General features: G+C 40.8%; 2 protein-coding genes across 2 annotated transcripts; one reads left to right on the top strand and one right to left on the bottom strand.

Annotated features, from left to right (window-relative positions):
- Window positions 1-2,949: 2,949 nt before the first annotated feature.
- Window positions 2,950-11,756, bottom strand: pth3r (parathyroid hormone 3 receptor). Its single transcript, XM_069664777.1, has 13 exons — window positions 11,691-11,756; window positions 8,165-8,270; window positions 6,718-6,828; window positions 6,467-6,591; window positions 6,204-6,298; window positions 5,926-6,079; window positions 5,119-5,272; window positions 4,982-5,042; window positions 4,833-4,899; window positions 4,647-4,741; window positions 4,406-4,547; window positions 3,520-3,561; window positions 2,950-3,435 (listed from the first exon to the last, which is right to left on the bottom strand). The coding sequence occupies exons 1-13, from the start codon at window positions 11,754-11,756 to the stop codon at window positions 2,950-2,952; spliced, it is 1,704 nt and encodes a 567-aa protein (XP_069520878.1).
- Window positions 11,757-13,302: 1,546 nt separating this feature from the next.
- On the top strand, window positions 13,303-15,680 carry taco1 (translational activator of mitochondrially encoded cytochrome c oxidase I). The gene is made up of 6 exons (XM_069664927.1): window positions 13,303-13,360; window positions 13,546-13,834; window positions 13,917-14,023; window positions 14,280-14,413; window positions 14,588-14,750; window positions 14,976-15,680. Exons 2-6 carry the CDS (start codon window positions 13,549-13,551, stop codon window positions 15,183-15,185), a joined length of 900 nt encoding a protein of 299 aa, XP_069521028.1. The 5' UTR covers window positions 13,303-13,360; window positions 13,546-13,548; the 3' UTR covers window positions 15,186-15,680.
- The last annotated feature ends 2,411 nt before the right edge of the window (window positions 15,681-18,091 follow it).

Here is an 18,091-nt window from a genome sequence, read left to right as displayed (position 1 = left end):
ATACCTCATAATTTGAAAGAGAAAAAGCTTTAAAGTGATCATTAAATTAGATTTAGTGGAGCTTAAAGATCAAGACTGTTTTATGTTTTATTACTTTTTATTGGATGATTGTTTAGTTGACTGTTCTTTCTCTCCTCCGGACTTCTCCCTGTGTTCTTAAAGTCTTAATGGTCCGAGACTAAGCTCACAAGAATGACAGACTATTGATTAATAATCAGTTCCATTTCTTTGACTTTCCATGAGGCAATGACCAGTGAGTCAACCTGCAGTGTTTTCATTTTTGCAGCAGGGGGCAGAGTTTTTTCTGTCCTGCTCACTTAGTTCACTACATTTAGGGACTAACAAGAAGAGCAGATGCAGCCTGAAACCTTTCAGATTCCCCTCACCTGTAATTTAACCCAAAAGACACCATCAGGTTTATTGTTATAGCTCCTCCACACTGTAAAAAAGGAAGGTATGTAAGTCAGCATGTGAATTAATTGAAATGTGTGACGTTTACCTGCATTACCCAATTTCCAACAGTAACCAGTGCAACCCAAAATAACATGATAAAGTCTACCCAAAGATTTTGGGCCCGTCCTGCAAAGTGTGTAAACGATTTTTCTTGGCTGCAGGCCAGTGTCGGTGTGCCACTGGGGTTGAAGATTCCTGTTAAACATTTTGCTGTGTATCATTGAATGAATGAAAGCGTTTATATATTTATTAGTTAGATATACCAGACGATTTGTAGTTGGTGTGTCTGATTATGACATATTTAAATCTCTTGGCGGTTACACTGGCTGACTTTCCTAAATATTAGTAAGTAAATTAAACGAGCAGGCTAATGTTGTTGATTATAATTTATTTTTACTTGAGCATCTTGAATTCGCAAACGGCTGCACGGTGGTGCAGTGGTTAGTTCTGTTGCCTCACAGCTAGAAAGTTCCTGGTTCGAATCCCGGTTTGGACAAAGTGGGCCTTTCTGTGTGGAGTTTGCATGTTCTCCCCGTGCATGCGTGGGTTCTCTCCGGGTACTCCGGCTTCCTCCCACAGTCCACAGACATGCTCGTTAGGTTCACTGGTGACTCTGAATTGCCCATGGGTGTGGGTGTGAGCGTGAAAAGTTGTCTGTCTCTATGTGACAAGAGTTATTGTTACTAATTTTTCGTAATTTGTTGTGTCTAATGAGAAATGTTAAGTAAAATTTAGTGTGTCATAGTTAGATTTAGGGACTCTTAACTCAAAAGACTCAAACTCAAATTTACCTCAATTTTATTGAGTAGATTCTATAGGATGCTTTTTATAGTGCGGAGCCACAGAATACATTATACACCTGTTTTGACAGTACACTATGATTAGTAGTCCAATTAATGGATTCCCCTTTTAAAAATTACAAATAAAAAAAATAGTAATATAGTATAGTATGTAGTGATAAAATAGCTCTGCTCAAGTTTAAAAGCAAATAATTTCAGAACTTCTTTTGCATTATGAAATTAAATGATGTGCGTATTGTGAGTGTTTTCAAGGGATAACATGTAGTACATTATACAGGCAGTATTATAAATACAGCATAAGTATAAAACCAAATGTAATATTGGATAGCTTAATCTACTTTAAATCTTATATTTAAACGAGCTAGTTCAGGCTTTTGACATGTGTCATTCTCCTCAATCTTCTGTCAAACTCTTCCTCCCAAGAGTTCTGTCTCTCCCTCTGCTCTGTCATTGCCACCGCTGCCTCGCACCAGTACTGCGCTCTGACTTTCAGCCCCAGCATCCACCTGCAGGCTCCAAGCGATGAGGTCGGAGCCTGGACGCCAAACACAAGCTATGAAGTAAACATTTCAAACTATTACAGACATGAGTTGTCTGAGTAAATTGTTATTATTATCATTATTATCATTATTTGTTTTCAGGATGTTTTATTTTTTATAATGTGATTGTTTTGACCCGACTGTCTTCGTAAAGGTGGTTTCAAACTTCAATAAGACTTAGCGGGTTAAAAAAAAGTTTTTTTTTTATTTGATTCACTTGATCTTTCTCCCAAAACGTTTATTAAATAATCCGAGTTATATCACACTGTACAAATACTATAAACACAGAACAGTTTTCTCTTTGTCACACAAACAGCCCTGAAACATTTACAGGCACAGTTTCCTGTCTGTTTATCTTGTAAAAACTGGAGACTTATGCTGCAGGTTTGTCACTCACGGTCGAGGTCCACAAGCAGCTCAGGAGTCTGTGGCTCCGAGCCGAGGCCTGAGGGGAGCGTGTGAAATTCTGGATGGTGTTGTGAGGACGGTCGGGGGGCAGAGGTTACACGGAGAGAGGAGGGCAAAAGGTTTGTCTGCAGCCCTCAGGGTCCTGTCAGGCTGAGCAGACAACATGGACAAAAACAAAAGTACATGGAAAAGTCCGACCTGTCTAGACAATGTGTCTGACTGTTAGCTCGGTAGAAAACAACTGGGTCATGCTTTAAGCTTTGTAAAAGAGTGGCGAATATGAATGTAGGTCATAAACTACACACAGTGGACAATCCAGGTCTCTACTAAAACTTTTCTAAATCCTCTGCAGCATCTTTACAGATTATTTTGCCTCATTTACCTCTTCACATGTCTCATATATACATTTAAAGTACATCAGAATGTGCACAATTTGTGTACACTGACAAATTAAATACATCTAAAATGAACCTATCAGGAAATCGTCCGACAGAGTTGGTCCCATTGCCAAAATATGGTCCATGTTGGTTCAAAAGCTGAGACTAAAAGTTCTTTCTCAACCTTGCAGGAAGTTGAAAACCGATCTCAACATCCTAAATCCTTGAAATGTCTTGTTTGGAAGGTCTTCAGTCTTGCATCTGCAAATGCAAATCACCATAGAGGTTTGATACGGTTAACATTTCTGCCGTTTGCTTCACTCTGCATGAGTCATGTAAGTCTGTATTCTCCTCTGAACATCTACACAACAGTCACAAGATGGTCTCCAGCTCTTTCAGAGACGAGCAGCTCTTTGGGTCTTCTGGCTTCGAGCTGTGGGCTGGAGATGCTCCATGACTTTTGGAGTCATCATTCCCCCTGCTGGCTCTGACATGCCGGGCGATAACTCCACACTCCCCTGGCTTCCTCACAGCTTTCTCCTGTTTTGCTCCACACGTCTCAGCATCACCGAGCACATATCCAGGCAGGCTGTGTGGTGGTTGCAGAGAGCAGAGGCGTGGCGGCCTGACCCCTGACCCTCCACCAGCAGTAACTCCACCTGAGCCCACCACTGCTCCAGTGAAGGAGAGAGCTCTGGGGTTGGCAGCAGACAGGCTGACGCTGTAGGTGGTGGTGTGAGACATCATGCCGCCGTAGTAGCAGCTGCCTCCGCCGCCGCTGCTGGTCATCCTCGCTTTCTGTTTTAGGTCCAGAGCGAGGCTGCGTCTTAACCACGCCTTCTTTACCTCTGCCTGCACCTGAGGACAGGAAGAGGGAGACAAACATGATGTTATATTTGTCAGACAAGAAAACACTGATATAACTAACTTTAGCTCTCTTACCTCCCCATTGCAGAAACAGTAAATAAATGCCACAAAAAAGCCCTGAAAAAAAGAAGATTCAGTAAAAAAGAAATACACAACATTATTTAAAATTTAGTATATCAAGTGAAAAAGTAACTGTATTCTGTCACCTAGAAGAACAATTAAAGAACACTTCAAAAAAAGGGTTATTAGCTTCCTTGCTGATGGCTAACTTAGCTTAGCCTAGAGTCTGGGAAGAGGGGGAGACAGCTAGCCTGGCTTTGTAAAAGCTAATAAATAGCAATCCACTCTAAAGCACTTTAATTTACATATGAAGTCTCATTAATTTCATCTGTCAAAGAAAAGAAGTGTAAAAATGACCCGTTGTGGTTTAGCAGCTGTTTCAAGTCTTTAAGCTAGGCTAAGCTAACCGGCTCTTGGCTGTTCATATTTAAGCTAGCCTCGTAGTTAGCCTTTAAACAGGAGAGTATCAATCTTCAAATCTATCAAAGTAATGTCTTCCCTCATCTCTCTCTTCTCTCGTCAGTTAGTTTGTGTTCTAAGTCTTGATTGAGCTCTTTATTTTGCTTGCTTATAGTAGCATGCCCAACTCTCAGTGTCTTGGTGTGATCCTCGTGTTATCAGGCCCTGTGTTCGGGTACTTGTTCTTCAACTTTGTCTTGCTTTTCCAGCTACTTCACCTGTTCCCCCCAGCTCATATTTTGGGGGTTGATCTTAACCGACTAGGGAGAGCTAGTTAACTATGCTCCTATCTCTTTGTCATCCTTCCCGGCTGTCCTCATTAATCTTCTCCTATTCATGTCTTCAATCTTCAACTCCTATTTATGTACACTGAAAATGTTTTTCTACATTTTGTGCTTAAAAAAAGTTTATAATAATTGTGGTTTTTGTGAAGTATTCTGACCTGTGATGAATTGAAGAACATCTCATAATGCATCTGCACCTGCCACAGCAGCCCGGTGACCTCGGTGTAGGGCAGAGCCATGAACACCATGTAGTGAACTCCAAACAACGGCATGAGGACGAGTGTGGACTTCAGGAGCTTCCTGCAGACAAACGCAACATGATGTAAACATTGTAATATCGTTTAAGTTACAGCCCGTATTTTAAGCTTATGATTCTACAAGGGATTAATGAACAGTTACCCGTATTGTTGCCGAGGATCCAATTTACCAGTGTTTGTTTCCCACAGTTTTGAGGCCAGAACACGTATTATGTTGAGGAACAGGAGGAAATTCACCTGCAGGGACACAGGTTTATAGTTAGGCTATAAAGTGTCAAATTTTCATTCTTTGTGTTTTGTATTTAAATGTGATAATTTCTCTTCTTACAACGATGGCTGCCAGAATGGGAACTTGATATATCCACTTAAGGTTTCCTGCACTGATATCCCAACATCTGAAAGTTAGAGACAGAAGACTTAAAGTGTGTTACAGGTGTCATGTAACTATTAGACAGGTGAACGCATCACATGACTCACTGTGTGTCTGCAAGCGATGCTCGTGCACTGACCCAGATGGACACAAACACAGCAGGAACACCTGAAATCAGCAGAGGGAAATGTCAGTCCGTGTATGAGCTGTTAGCTTAGCATGTGACATGTGCTTAGCTGCGTACCCCAGCCAATGATAGTGAGGGCCCACAGGTAGTTCTTGTCAGAGAGGAAGGCCATGAAGATGAGACTGTGTAGGTACAATCCCTCCACCAGGATCCAGTAATGATTTGTCGCCAGGAAATAAAGGAAGAAAGTGACAGCAACTTTACAGCCGGCCTGAGGACACAGAGACAAAGGAAATATTCAAACAGGCCTTATAATGCCGGGGAGTGTACAAGCTATGTGTAAATAACGACGACATGTTGTAAAAGAATGAGAAGTTAGTTTCTATGCAGTGGATACGAGCTAGCAGCCAGTTAGCTAAGACTAGCATACAGACTGGACAAACATGAAAACAGCTAGCACTGTCCAAACGTACCACAATCTGCCTAGCAGCATCTCAAAACAACAGTTAGCACATTATATCTCTTTTGTTAAAACCAAAATATTAAAGTCACAATTTGCCGTTTGACAATGGCAGGTTTAGTTGCCCCAGGAAGTTAGCTTACTGCTTCCTGTTGCCTTTACACTTTTGTTTTTGAAAAGCAGCTGAGTTTTAACCTTTAATTAGATCTTTTACTTTGTCTATCAGCTCCCTTGATCATTTTGGATAGAACGAGGCTAGCTGTTTCCCCCTGTTTCCAGTGTTTATCCTAAGCTAAACTAAGCTATTGATAAACTTTTGCACTAAGATGCACTCTAAATTTAATTTCATAACCCACAAGAAAGTAATGCAAAGAAATGTTGACTGTTACTTTGCTAACTGTTGCAAAGATAACAAAAATACAAGTAGATGAATGCGACTGAATACAAAACAGCATAGAGTTTACCATATGGGGCTTCTCTGCAGTGAAGTCCAGGTCACTGTTGCTGTCATCAGATATGGTGTAGAGCACTGCGTCCTTCACGAAAATGCTGACAGCTCGACAGATGAAGGAGGTGAAGAGGTGGATGTGGATGTAATTGCGTGTGCAGTGGAGACGTCTGAAACGTGAGAGAATAAAATCATATCGTCTTCAACTGATGCTCATCAAATCATTCTTTGAATTATTGCCATGCCATGAATCCTTTCTCAAGTTTTTCGACAAATTATTTTTTTGCTTCTTACTTGAAATAGCAGAGGATGGAGACGGCGACCAACAGTGACGCTAGAGAAATGGAGTAGCCAACGGTGTACATGAGATGAAGCCTCTCAAACACCTTCTGAAACAAACAAAAACATACTAAGAGTGTGTATGCGCCACAATGCACAGAGAGACTTTGCTCATCTGAAAAACACCAGGTTTATACAACAAAATATTCATATCGTATAAAATAGATTGGCATGATACAGAGAGACCCAGAGACCACACATTGTAGACATGTACGCACCTCCTCCTGTCTCCTGTGGTTGGAGGTCAAGTATGTGGTGCACTCGGTGTAGTTGGCCCACGTGCGGTTGATACTGGGAACCTGCTCCCAGCTCCCTGAAGCATCACACTGCCGGTAGGCTCGGCCTAGGTTAAAGGTCAGGAGAGAAGGACACAGTTACAGTGTTAGCACAACAGATAAAGTAGAAATGTACAGACACTACACATGAGGACAAATTTAATGTTTTGTTAGTGACGGCTGAGCTGTCCCACCTCTGTGGTTGAAGTCGTAGATGTACTCGGGACACAGCACCGACACCAGCTGACCCGCTCTGCTCCGAGGCCAGCAGATGATCCCGTCCCACTCCGGGTTACACTCACCTTCTTCACACAAATAACAGAAAACAACTGTTATGCTGCTATTTGAAAGTATAGTTTGAGCTTTTTTCATACTTTTTTGCACCACATAGGCATAGGAATAGATTTATAAAATAAGTAGCAAAATATACTAAAGGTGTATACATATATACATATACATAATGACTCCATTCAGAGTGTGAGGCATTTAATGTGTGATTAGCTATTTACTGTAATACTGGTCAATGTGGTACAAGGTCAAGGTTTACTAAAATTTGGTGTTTTAAATCTGTAATGGTGTATCATCAAAGACTGATCATGTGTTTTGGTTGAATCTGGCAGGCGGCTGGCTGCTCTTCTGATATTCCACTTCATAATAACATAAAGGCTGACAATAGCCTAAAAAGACTATATTCTCATAAAATAACAACTTTTTTCTCGTATTATTACAACTTTATTCTTGTAATATTAGGACTTTCCTCTTTTCCAACTTAATTCTCGTAATATTATGACTTTATTTTCCTAATCTCTTATTTTTTCCCTTTGATGTAGCCCTTATACTCCGTCGTATAAAGCAAATAAACTTAATCAGAATTGAACCTTACACTGACATTAGTGAAGGCAATTAAAAGGCTTCTTTTGATTGTTTCCTATCTAAATAATGATATATATCATACAGAATGCTAGTAGAGTATTAAGTGTTTTGTAAGTGATCTGTGTACAGTGGCAGTTTGGATCTGCTGTGGCATGTGGTTTACATATTAGAAAGTCTTTCTTTGACTCCAGCAAAGTTTCAACAACAGAACTTCAGTGTTTCAAAACACCACAGAAAGAAGACTCAAAATGTATGCAATGTGTAGCGCATTTTAGTTCATTATAAAAATGATGATAAAGTATTTATAAAAGAGTTCAACTTTGGTTTCTGCACCGTATGTCAGAGCTGTTCACTGTGCCTCTCTTCTTTCGTTTTCAGACCGGGGCTGCGACTTATAAAATTCCTCCTTGAATAGATCACTGAAGCAATTTATTATCAGCCTCTGTGTCATCATCTGAATGAGACATGCACTTCTATTGTCTGCACCTGAATTCAGCTGTGTAACGACAGAGATGCGGTCAGCAGGATATTAGATGGGTGTTCTATCTGATCCCTCATAAATAGTTGATGTATTAAAAACTGTTTCTGATTAAATAATCAGACATGAACCCAATGACCTCCATGACCTCTTATTATTGCCAATGTTGACTTTTACTTAAGTAAAGGTTTATATTCTAATTGATGAATAGGTCAGGCGTTGTGATCAATGACACAATAAAATCATGGAACCGATTCAATGAATAAAATGATCAAAAGCAGCACACATACCTTTAACCAGGGCCGCTTGTGCCTTGATGCTCCTTTCACACTTGGCATGAGCACCAATCAGAACGTAGATCTGCTCATCTCGAGTGATGACATCATCAGAGTCTATCTGCAGCAGGCGGACAAAAGAGAGATGTCAAATAAGACATATTATACAGTATGTCATCATTGTTATCTATTTTTATCTGACCGTGTTTTACAGTATTTTATCTCTGGAGTTTATTTTGTCTTATTTTACTTTTCACTGTAATTTTTTTATTAGTCAAATTTTATTCGCAGGCATAAGAAATGAATCTGAAAATACCATAACGGTTAGCCATGATGCTAACTAGCCATGTTTTGTAGTAAATGGCTTAAAAACTAAGCTACAGTGTATCTATAGTGGTGTTTGATATTTGTCCAAGACACATAAGGCAGCTTTGGGTCAGCTATTCTCCATGCATTTTCATAATCTTTAAAGGTGGCCACAGACATTAAGACATTTCACAATAAAAGCCTCTCAGAAGTTTCCAGCTTTAGTGATCTGTCATCAAACACTCCCAGGATCTGATTTGCTGCCTCTCTGTGTTGTGAAATAGTTGCATTAGGGTGTGGTATGTCATGATCCCTCTATAACAACGCCCCCCCCCCCCACTTTTTATTTATTTTTGTTTCCTAAGCGGGGCGACCACTTTCCACATGGGGGTCTTGTACTCAGGACCTCAGCCACGCTGGTGAGAGTTATAGTCTACACAGGCAGCTTTGTCTTCCTGCTGCATTTCACAACACAGCAGGAAAAGTAGCGACTTGAAAAGTCACGTGAGGATTGTTTGACAGAGAGAGAGGGTAAGGCAGAAAGGTTTGACATAAATATCTGAGAAATCGTGGGTTAGGGGAGAGAAACACAACCAGAGGAATGAGTTACGCTTTTAATCTCTTACTCAAATGCTGTACTTTAATATGTCTGTTTTGAGCAATTTTGTAATTCTTTGCCAAAAGCCAAGAGGAATATTATACTTTTTTCTCCACCAAATTAGTGACAAAACTTATACTGTAGTTAACGCTCATATAAAATAAATTACGTAGTCAAACTATACTTTTTGCAAACTGTATGGCCTGAAACCCTTTATGGACATGACACAGAGTCTGCAGTAAAGAGAGGACATCTATAAGGTTGTACTTCTGGGGTACACACAAGTTGTTGCATTTTATTTTGAAGGAAAAATAAATGTTTGTTCTGACGATCCTTCAAGCAGCTGTTGCGACATTTCAAAAAACAGAGGGAAACTGCGCAAGAGGAAAAGTAAACTCAGTAGGATCTTAAATATGTGTTCATAATTTTTTATCACGCTAGACATTTAAATCCGAACGAACTTCAGATGTTTTTATCAGAGCAAGAAAGCGATTTCAAATTCCATCCATCCGTTATCTATACCGCTTATCCTGTTCAGAGTCACGGGGGCTGGACCCTATCCCAGCTGTCATTGGGCGAGAGGCGGGGTACACCCTGGACTGATCGCCTGTCAATGCTGACACACAGAGACAGACGACCTTTTACACTCACATTCACACCATTGAATCTAACCAGCATGTCTTTGGACTGTGGAAGGAAGCCGGAGTACCCGGAGGGAACCCACGCATGCACGCGGAGAACATGCAAAGGCCCACTACGTCCGAAACGGGGTTCAAACCAAGGACCTTCTAGCTGTGAGGCCACAGCGCTAACCACTACAGCACCGTGCAGCCTGTGTTTTCATATTGTTTGATAAGGGGCCAATGAAACTCCTTTTATTGGTACTTTTACTTGATTATACTTAGTCCAACACTTCATCCTATTCAAAAGCTAAAGAAAACTTCTCCCTCTTCCTAAGCAGGCTAAAAGCCTGACTGGAATCGTCCACGTCAATAGATATGTGATAACTAACATTCTTGGCACGAGACGTTAAAATAAATGTTCCCACTATTGTAGCTCTCAGAATTATGAACGGCAATCATTCCCTTGTTTTGGAAGGAGACTCTCGGCCAGAGTCAACACAGACAGAGTGAGCTGTGGACGCACTCCTGCTGTGTTTGTCTCTGGCTCTTTGTCTGAAACCCTTTTTAAGAAAACACATGTTGATTATTGATCAGGATAATTAGACATGATCAAGTTTTACGTCAAACAAAGTCCCACAAAACAGTCAGAGATTCATCAGTTTGCAGCATAATTCAATACTGAGAAGTCTTTCACTTGTTCTTTGTAGGGGTGGGTTTTTCTGCTGACGGACAGGAAGTGTTAGCAAAACAATTAGCCTCGCACGTCTCCGCGCCCTTTGTCTCGTAATTGAATTTGCTCTCCGAGGCCTCCGCTTCATGTAAAAGTGATTTTCAGGCTGACTGAGCAGGAGGTTGTAAGTCTGCCACAAGACGACGCTCAGAAATCGACCCGAGGGGGAATATGAAGAAGCCGGTCAGCGGCGGAGATGCAGGAGGGTCGAGCTTCAGTGGGTGAAAGGTCAAGCGGGTCGGAGGTGATGGAGGTTTGGACCACAGGTGACTTGTGATGGTGGAGATTCAGGGCTTTTATTTTGAAGTCCCTGCTGTGTTGTTGTGCTGTTGTGCTGTTGTGATGGTTTGAAAGTGTTGACTATTTTCAGAAGGACTAACTCTTTGCTTATTGAGTGTAAGATATTTTTGAGCATTTCCGAACATTATTTCAAAATAAAAGTCATTGTTGGTCGTTGGATTTTGGAGGGAAATTAGCAAAATAATTTTGTTAGTAATTGGTAATTAGTTTTTTAAAAATATTATAGTTTATTTGCTGTCGTTGTTAATAAAGGTTCTTGCTGGATTGAACCAACTGATTAAATTGATTCTTTAATTGTAGGCAATTATTCTCACACAATTACTTCTGATGCCTCTTCTTTTGCATTCAATCTACACGAAGAGGCCAGAGTCACATTATTTGACTTCATCTTGTAATAAAATAGAAAATAGAAGAAATAAAATAGATAAATATTGAAAAATACACCTTTGTAAGCGGCACTTAAAAGTCTACGCTCAGTTTTCTCAGGTGAATGTTTCCCTAAGCACCAGGTATAAATCAAAGTCCAAAGCTCAGACTATCAAAGAGAGTCACAGCTACATGAAATTTTCTATATTTGGCCCAAAGTGCAGCAGGACAGAAGTGTTATTTCTGACTCGGGGTCATATCAGAGTGTCAGATATGATGCAGAGGTGTGAAAAGTTTAAATTTGGAACATAAAAAGCTTCCTTTGTTGGCGTTCGCACGAAGCTTAGAGACTGAGAATTTACTTTTCTGCTGAGTTTGTGCAACTGAAGTTAGAAAATCAAACCCGTCAGCACAAATAGAAGAAGCTTATTATCATAGAAGTGAAATAAAACCAAGCGGAACCCATGTTTGCACAAGCTATGAAATGAAGTAGAAAAATTGCTCAGGTTTTGTTGTTTATTTATAAGGCACTTAAAGTAAAAATAACTTCTTTACCCCAAAACTATGAAACAAAAACAATACTACAATGATTAACATACTCAAGATGAGTGGACTTACCAGTGCAGTCACTATTACAACACAATGGAAAAGAGCCAGAGCAGCAGTTCCCTGTGCAGACAACATGTCGTTTTTCAAACTGTCCACTTAAACAGGACGTTTAATTATCCTCTAATACTCCTCGGGGTGCATTGAAAAGACTCGTATCCCAAAGTTAAGGACTCTTCTTCTCTATTGTCCCGTCAGCCCTTGAGCTTTGGCTCCTTTAAAAACGTCTCCTCTCTCAAGTCTTCTTCTGGAGACATCACTGATCAGGTTTAAGAGACTGTGAAGCCGTCAGTGTGTGCTGTGAGGAGAGAGAGAGAGAGAGAGAGAGGAGCACTGTGGAGGAGATCCTCCTTTCACACTTGTTTGGACTGGTGTGTATCAGAGATGGGTTGGACCTGATTGGCTGCGGCTGACATCTCACTTAACTCTTTGTGCTCCTCTGCTGTGGTCATCTGTCTGTTTTTAACCCAGTTTTTATAATCTGCAAAATGTTCTTTGGATTCTAAAAAAACTGGTTCAGCTGCCTATTATTATGATATCCCATCATCATAAATAGAAGCAGTATGACTTAATAAACTTTGGTCTCATGGCAGCAGACCAGCGTTATGTTTTCAGTTCCCACGCTGGGACATTTTGATACAGACCAGACTCACACTGTCTACAGTCTGTGGCAATTAGCTAGCAGCTATTATCTCTAGTTTTGACCTCCCTGACACACAGTTATTGTACACACAATAAATGGGAAAATGTATATTTTGCTGCATGTTGTTGTTTTTTAGACCAGTTGTTGAACTTGTGTTGATGCTGACATTCTGCAGTGGTTTCAAAATCTCAACCAGAAACACCCAGGGGTCCCGAATCAGATTCCAGGTTCCCATGTTTCAGGACACAATTTCCTCATTCAGTAAAATTCATAGTGAGAAATTAATGTGTGAGAATAAACCTGTAGATCGATGTAAATGACAAGCTATTTTTTTAATACATTACTTTTTCTTTATCAACCATCATGTGATTCATTATTACAATTTAGAGGGAAATACTAATCCTAAGATATCATTCAAATATAATGGATGATAAAGTAGTATTGTTGAATGTATATTTAATTATATAAAACAGAGATAGGCAACAAGTCATTTTTCATTAAAAAAATTGGCTTTTTATAATCAAATGGTTAAAACCATTATACTCAAAATGGTTTTAACCATTTTTAATTTGATACTGTATTGTTGTTGTAAATACTGTATTTGTTCTTGGTTTGCCGTCACTTTTTTGTTGTTATTTTATTTTTCTTGTGTTCATTTGGTGTTCTCTATAAAATTTTGAAATGTTTCGCATTATTTAGGTGGAGACTTTTAATAACCCCACTGGGTCTGGTTTGTCTCCCTGCACTGTATATTGTTACATGTTACCTTGTCTTTTTGTGTGTTGTAAATTTGTGCAAAAATTGAAATTCTAATTCAAAATTCCAATAAAGCGAACATACACTTTAAGAATAAAAAAAGTCGCTTTGGCTCATAAGTTACCAAGTAAAATACTACAGTATGCTGTATACAGTACATTCCAAGTGGCTCGACTGAGCTTTTATTTTGAAAGGTCAATTTCCCGACGTCATCGCAACCAGGAAGTGCCGGTCTCACAACAAGGACAGTAGCAGCTGCGTGTTCTCCTGACTTGTCAAAACTGTAAGCTTGGCCACTTAAGGCTGTTTAACTTATTTATCGATATGCAAATTAATGATTTTTTTATATGTTAAGTCAAAACGCTCACCTGCAGACGGAGGTTTACGCTTTAACACCTTTTTTGCTCCACATGGACAGCAAGTCACTGTAACACTGTATCCATTAACGCTCTGGTTGTGTGTATGAAGGGCATGGCGGGGGCGACGGTGTTGAGGGCTCTCCGGACCCTGCGCCCCCAGACTCTGGCACCGGCCTCAAGCAGGCTTCCGGTCCCGGTGGAGTTCATCCTCCAACCGGCTTCATGTGTGTTGTACCCGCCGTGGAGGTCCTGTCCTGTGAGGACGCTGCAGCTGAGCTGCGCCCTGTGTGCAGGACACAACAAATGGTCAAAGGTGAAGAACATTAAAGGACCTAAGGATGAAGCGAGGGGCAGGATGTTTATGAAGTTTGGTATGATGATAAGGATAGCTGTGAAAGGTGAGATCAATGAAACCATCCACTTTATTTTAAGTGTTGGTGTTTTCTTGTCCGCTAACTTAAAATGTGTTTTCATTTGCAGAGGGTGGATCCAACCCTGAAATGAATTTAAACTTAGCACACATACTGGAGCAGTGCAGAGGCAAGAACATGCCCAAAGCCGCCATAGAGGCTGCAGTCAAGAGTGCGGTAGGTTGACAACACACTGTTACAGACAAAAGGCTGACAAATGAGTAAAAAGACAACATAAAGTTTATTTGTAAGGTGTTTTACAACCAAAACACACCCGATTGCTAAAACTATCTATTAATTCTCCTTTCTGCACATGAAGCAGGTCTTAAGATCACCATATGACTCATAAAAAGAATGGTATCATGATTCAGACTTGCAATTCTGTGCTGATGTAATTTGATGCTACAACTCATGATTTCTCTTGGCCCTGCAGGAAAAAGCGAAACCAGCGTCCCAGCACATGGTTGAAGCTCGGGGGCCAGGTGGGTGTCTGCTGCTCATCGAGATCCTGACCGACAGCAACTCACGCAGCCAACAAGACATCAGACGTCTGCTTAGTAGGAATGGGTAGGGGCCGACTTTCTGTAATCTTCCGATGGTCAGTCTGATCAGCTTGTCATGAAGAATCCTGCAAGTTGAAAGTTTGTGTTATTGTTTGTGGTAGAGTACATTACACTACACATCTTGTTTATTGCATAAGAACATTATTCTACAGAGGTGTAATTCTTCACTCCTCCACAGGGGGATGCTGTCGGACGGAGCTCGCCACAACTTCAACAGGAGGGGGGTGGTGGTGGTGCCGGGTCAGAACATGTCGATGGAGCGAGCCCTGGAGCTGGCCATCGAAGCGGGGGCAGAGGACGTCAAAGAGACTGAGGATGAGGAGGAGCAGCCCCTCCTGCAGGTCAGATATGAAGAAGCATGTTGTCAAAGGAGAGCAGAGCAGACATATGAGAGTATGTGTAGATGCAAATAGCAGCAGTGATGGAAAAGTTTCATGTGTAGAGGCATCATGAAATCATGAAATTTAGATGTCTAATTGCACAAAATAACAAAAATATAATCCAACTATGTTTTGCAAAAAAGCACAAATTTGCAGCTTTAAAGGTTATATCTTCTCTCTTTGCAGTTTATTTGTGACATGGCGGACATGAGAAAGGTGCGGGCCTCGTTGGCAGAGCTGGGGATGCAGATCACATCTGCAGGGTTGGAGTTTGTTCCTCGGACCCTCTCGTCTCTTGACCAGGACCAGCTGGATGCTGCTTCAACGCTGATAGAAGCCCTCAATGACTGTCCAGATGTAGTCAGAGTCTGGGACAACATCCAGGCCGATAGCTGAGTGCACTTCCTGGACACTGAGCACTGACACTGAACACAACATTTCATGAGGAATATTTGATTTGGCAGGAAATGAATTCACCAACAGATACCCTGTACTGCCTGTCAGAATATCTCATGCTGCTTATCGTTATCAGTGTGGAAATATGAGTGTGTTGGTGATTTTAATGATTTGTGTTTTGGGAAAAAAATGTGAGTCCTTGTAAGGTGTAAAGTGATACTTCTTTATAAAAACTTCAAACTGAGCCTAGTAGAACCTTAAGTTCACAGAAGCTTCGCCAAAGTCTTTATTTAAGATTATTTTTGGGCCTTTTTTGCCTGTATTGACAGGAAAGCTGGAGATAGACAGGAAATATGGGAGGAAGAGAGTGGGGGATGACATGCAGCAAAGGGCCAAGGACGGGAGTCGAACCTGCGGACGCTGCATCGAGGACTGTAGCGTCTATACATGGGGCACCTGCTCTACACACCGAGCAAAGTGTTTATTTTAAATGTACTGAGAGGAGTTTTTAACTGGTTATGAAACAGACTTAAATGAATACTGATGCCTCAAAATGATTGACGATGATATTTTAATGCCTGACATTGCTGCCACTGGGTTGGATTCCTATGAAGTGGTTCACAGCACGCTGATTCAAAGAGCTTTTGTTGACATTTTCCACTGTAAAGATTCACAGTTAGCAGTACCTTTTTAAAAAGCTTATAGAAAGTAGAAATAATACAACACACACCTGTATAAGACAGGACCATCCATCCATACCACTTTCTCAAAAGGGGCTCCAAAATCAGCACAAAAGAATGTTCCTTACAGTTGCTTAAAGTAGTTTTTACAAACTAAATTGATAAAGAGTGAAATAACGTCCTCAAATCCAACAAAGAAATGCAGATGGGATTCTGCACAGTAGAAACACAAGTAGGTATTTAAAAGTTGTTAAAAAAGTGGTGATAAATATTTCCTTTTCATTAGCGAGTCATTCTATCTATGAAAGGAGCAGTTCGCCCTTGGAAGAAGACACTGTCAGTCAAAGCTGGTGTTCTCTGTAATCGATAGATAATATTTTAAATTGGCGCCATAGCTCTGGAGAAAGTTGTACCAACAGCTTGTGGTTTTGCCCATTCTACATTCCTACAACACCCAGCGTGCATTGCGCCCCTCCCTCTGAAAGGAACGGCCCAGCGAGAGACGCAGGAATTAAATACTACTGTTTCCCACTCAAGGACATTGATCGCTGCAGGCTATCGGTCGGAGCGGTACATAATCCAAAATACGACAAGAATGCTCCGGTGGATTGTCTAAAAAATCTTCAGGTCTGCAGTCTACATTTCAAACCTGACGATTTTGAACGAGACATGACATCGGAGGCGGGCGTCCTAGACTGAGGAAGTGTAGTTTAGCGAGCTCCCTGGCCTCCGCCAGATGAGTTTTATGTAATCTGGCGGAGGTTTTCCACAGCCCATTGGAGAAGCAGATAACGTCCTCCAAAGGCACAGAGACAAATTGCATTTTTTCCCTACCATAATGACATTAGCTCCCCTTAATAGCATGATAGGACTGAGTTTAAAATCGGTGAACTGGCCCTTTAAGGTGAAGTTTTACTTGGGAGGTTTCAAGTCTCCGCATTACACTCACACTCTTGATTTGGACCATGATTGTTGTCACACCTCATGTCATACCTACGCTCACACCTAAAAAATGGTGGCTTTCCCCCTTCAGCTTATAACAGTAAATAAAAAAACAGATGTCTAGAAGATCTCTGCACACATTATCTGCAAAGTGAAGCTGAAACTTCACGGCAAAGTAAGAAAGTCACCGAGTAAAACCAAAATAATAAAATGTTCATCTGTTATTTTATCATTAAAACACAAAAGAATCCAGCTAAAGGTTACAGCTGAAGGACGTGCAGAGCCAATGTCATCACAGGTCATTACCCCCTCATATTACTGTGTTGTCAACATTGCAGTCAATATGATGCCACATTAACAGTGTGCATGCAACATATTGAGCGGGCGCTGTACATTTAGCCGGCTGATTTTATTTGCTACACTCACTGCCATGTATGTCACAGCCTGAACTATGTTTCAGACCTACAGCGCCAACCTGCATACAGCGAGGTAGAGATGGTAATTTGATGTTATCAGGGAAGTCCAGTGTAATGGCTCTGAGCCCATTTGCTGTGTTTATCAATGCTCATCATCGATTTTCCTGTCAGTTCCTCTCAGCTATATCATGGCATTGATTAGTTCTCAGTATTGGCCGAGTGTCGCGCAGCAGCATGCAAGCTGCAGGCCAGTCCTCTGCCCTGTGCCTGAGTGGAGAGTTCAACATTGACATCTGAATGAATTTTTTTCCTAAATATGAAGCATGAAGAGGGAGAGTGAATATCTTTGTACAGAAAGTCTCCTCAAGGATGGATATTTGAGTCATTGCTGCCTAGTTGTCGAGGCTGAGAAGGATCTGCCATTCTGAGGTTTAAATCAGGTATGTTTTATTTATTCACTCTCAGTGTTACTTGACTTGGTTGATATTAGACTAGTGAGAGTGGAGAGAGTTTTATACACTGTTACTGCTACCTTTCTCGAGCACTCTCAATTAAGTGATGAGTCCTCTGTATTTTGGAGGGGCACAGCTAGATTGGCATTCAGGGAAATCAGAGCAAAGAAGAATTTTCCACAAACTCTGGTAAATGGTATAAAAAGTGCAGTAATGTAGCTGGCAGTATTACTGATTACTACGCATGTAGTGAAAGTAATAGTGCACCAAATGTCAAAGATGAAAAATGTAAAAATTAAGAGAAAAAACTGTATAAAAGTAAAATATAAAATGTATATTGCTTAGGATCTCTTCAATGGCAGGCTTCAATATAAAAAATATCTGTTTTCCAATCACATGTAAGCCAGGAGAACTCC

This window comes from Semicossyphus pulcher, unplaced genomic scaffold, assembly GCF_022749685.1.
Source record: "Semicossyphus pulcher isolate SPU_LCO1_2020_fin unplaced genomic scaffold, fSemPul1.0.p SCAF_16, whole genome shotgun sequence".
Taxonomy (NCBI): Eukaryota; Metazoa; Chordata; class Actinopteri; order Labriformes; family Labridae; genus Semicossyphus; species Semicossyphus pulcher.
Note: the sequence above shows the minus strand (reverse complement) of the source record. Positions and strands in the feature narration are given on the sequence as shown.

Coding starts and splice junctions, on each gene's coding strand:
- pth3r (XM_069664777.1), bottom strand. CDS start 11,756: ATGTTGTCTGCACAGGGAACTGCTGCTCTGGCTCTTTTCCATTGTGTT. Junction 6,299..6,466: donor ACCACAGGAGACAGGAGGAG/GTGCGTACATGT, acceptor TGTTTGTTTCAG/AAGGTGTTTGAGAGGCTTCA. Junction 5,043..5,118: donor CCTCACTATCATTGGCTGGG/GTACGCAGCTAA, acceptor TGCTGATTTCAG/GTGTTCCTGCTGTGTTTGTG.
- taco1 (XM_069664927.1), top strand. CDS start 13,549: ATGGCGGGGGCGACGGTGTTGAGGGCTCTCCGGACCCTGCGCCCCCAG. Junction 13,835..13,916: donor GATAAGGATAGCTGTGAAAG/GTGAGATCAATG, acceptor TTTCATTTGCAG/AGGGTGGATCCAACCCTGAA. Junction 14,751..14,975: donor AGGAGCAGCCCCTCCTGCAG/GTCAGATATGAA, acceptor CTCTCTTTGCAG/TTTATTTGTGACATGGCGGA.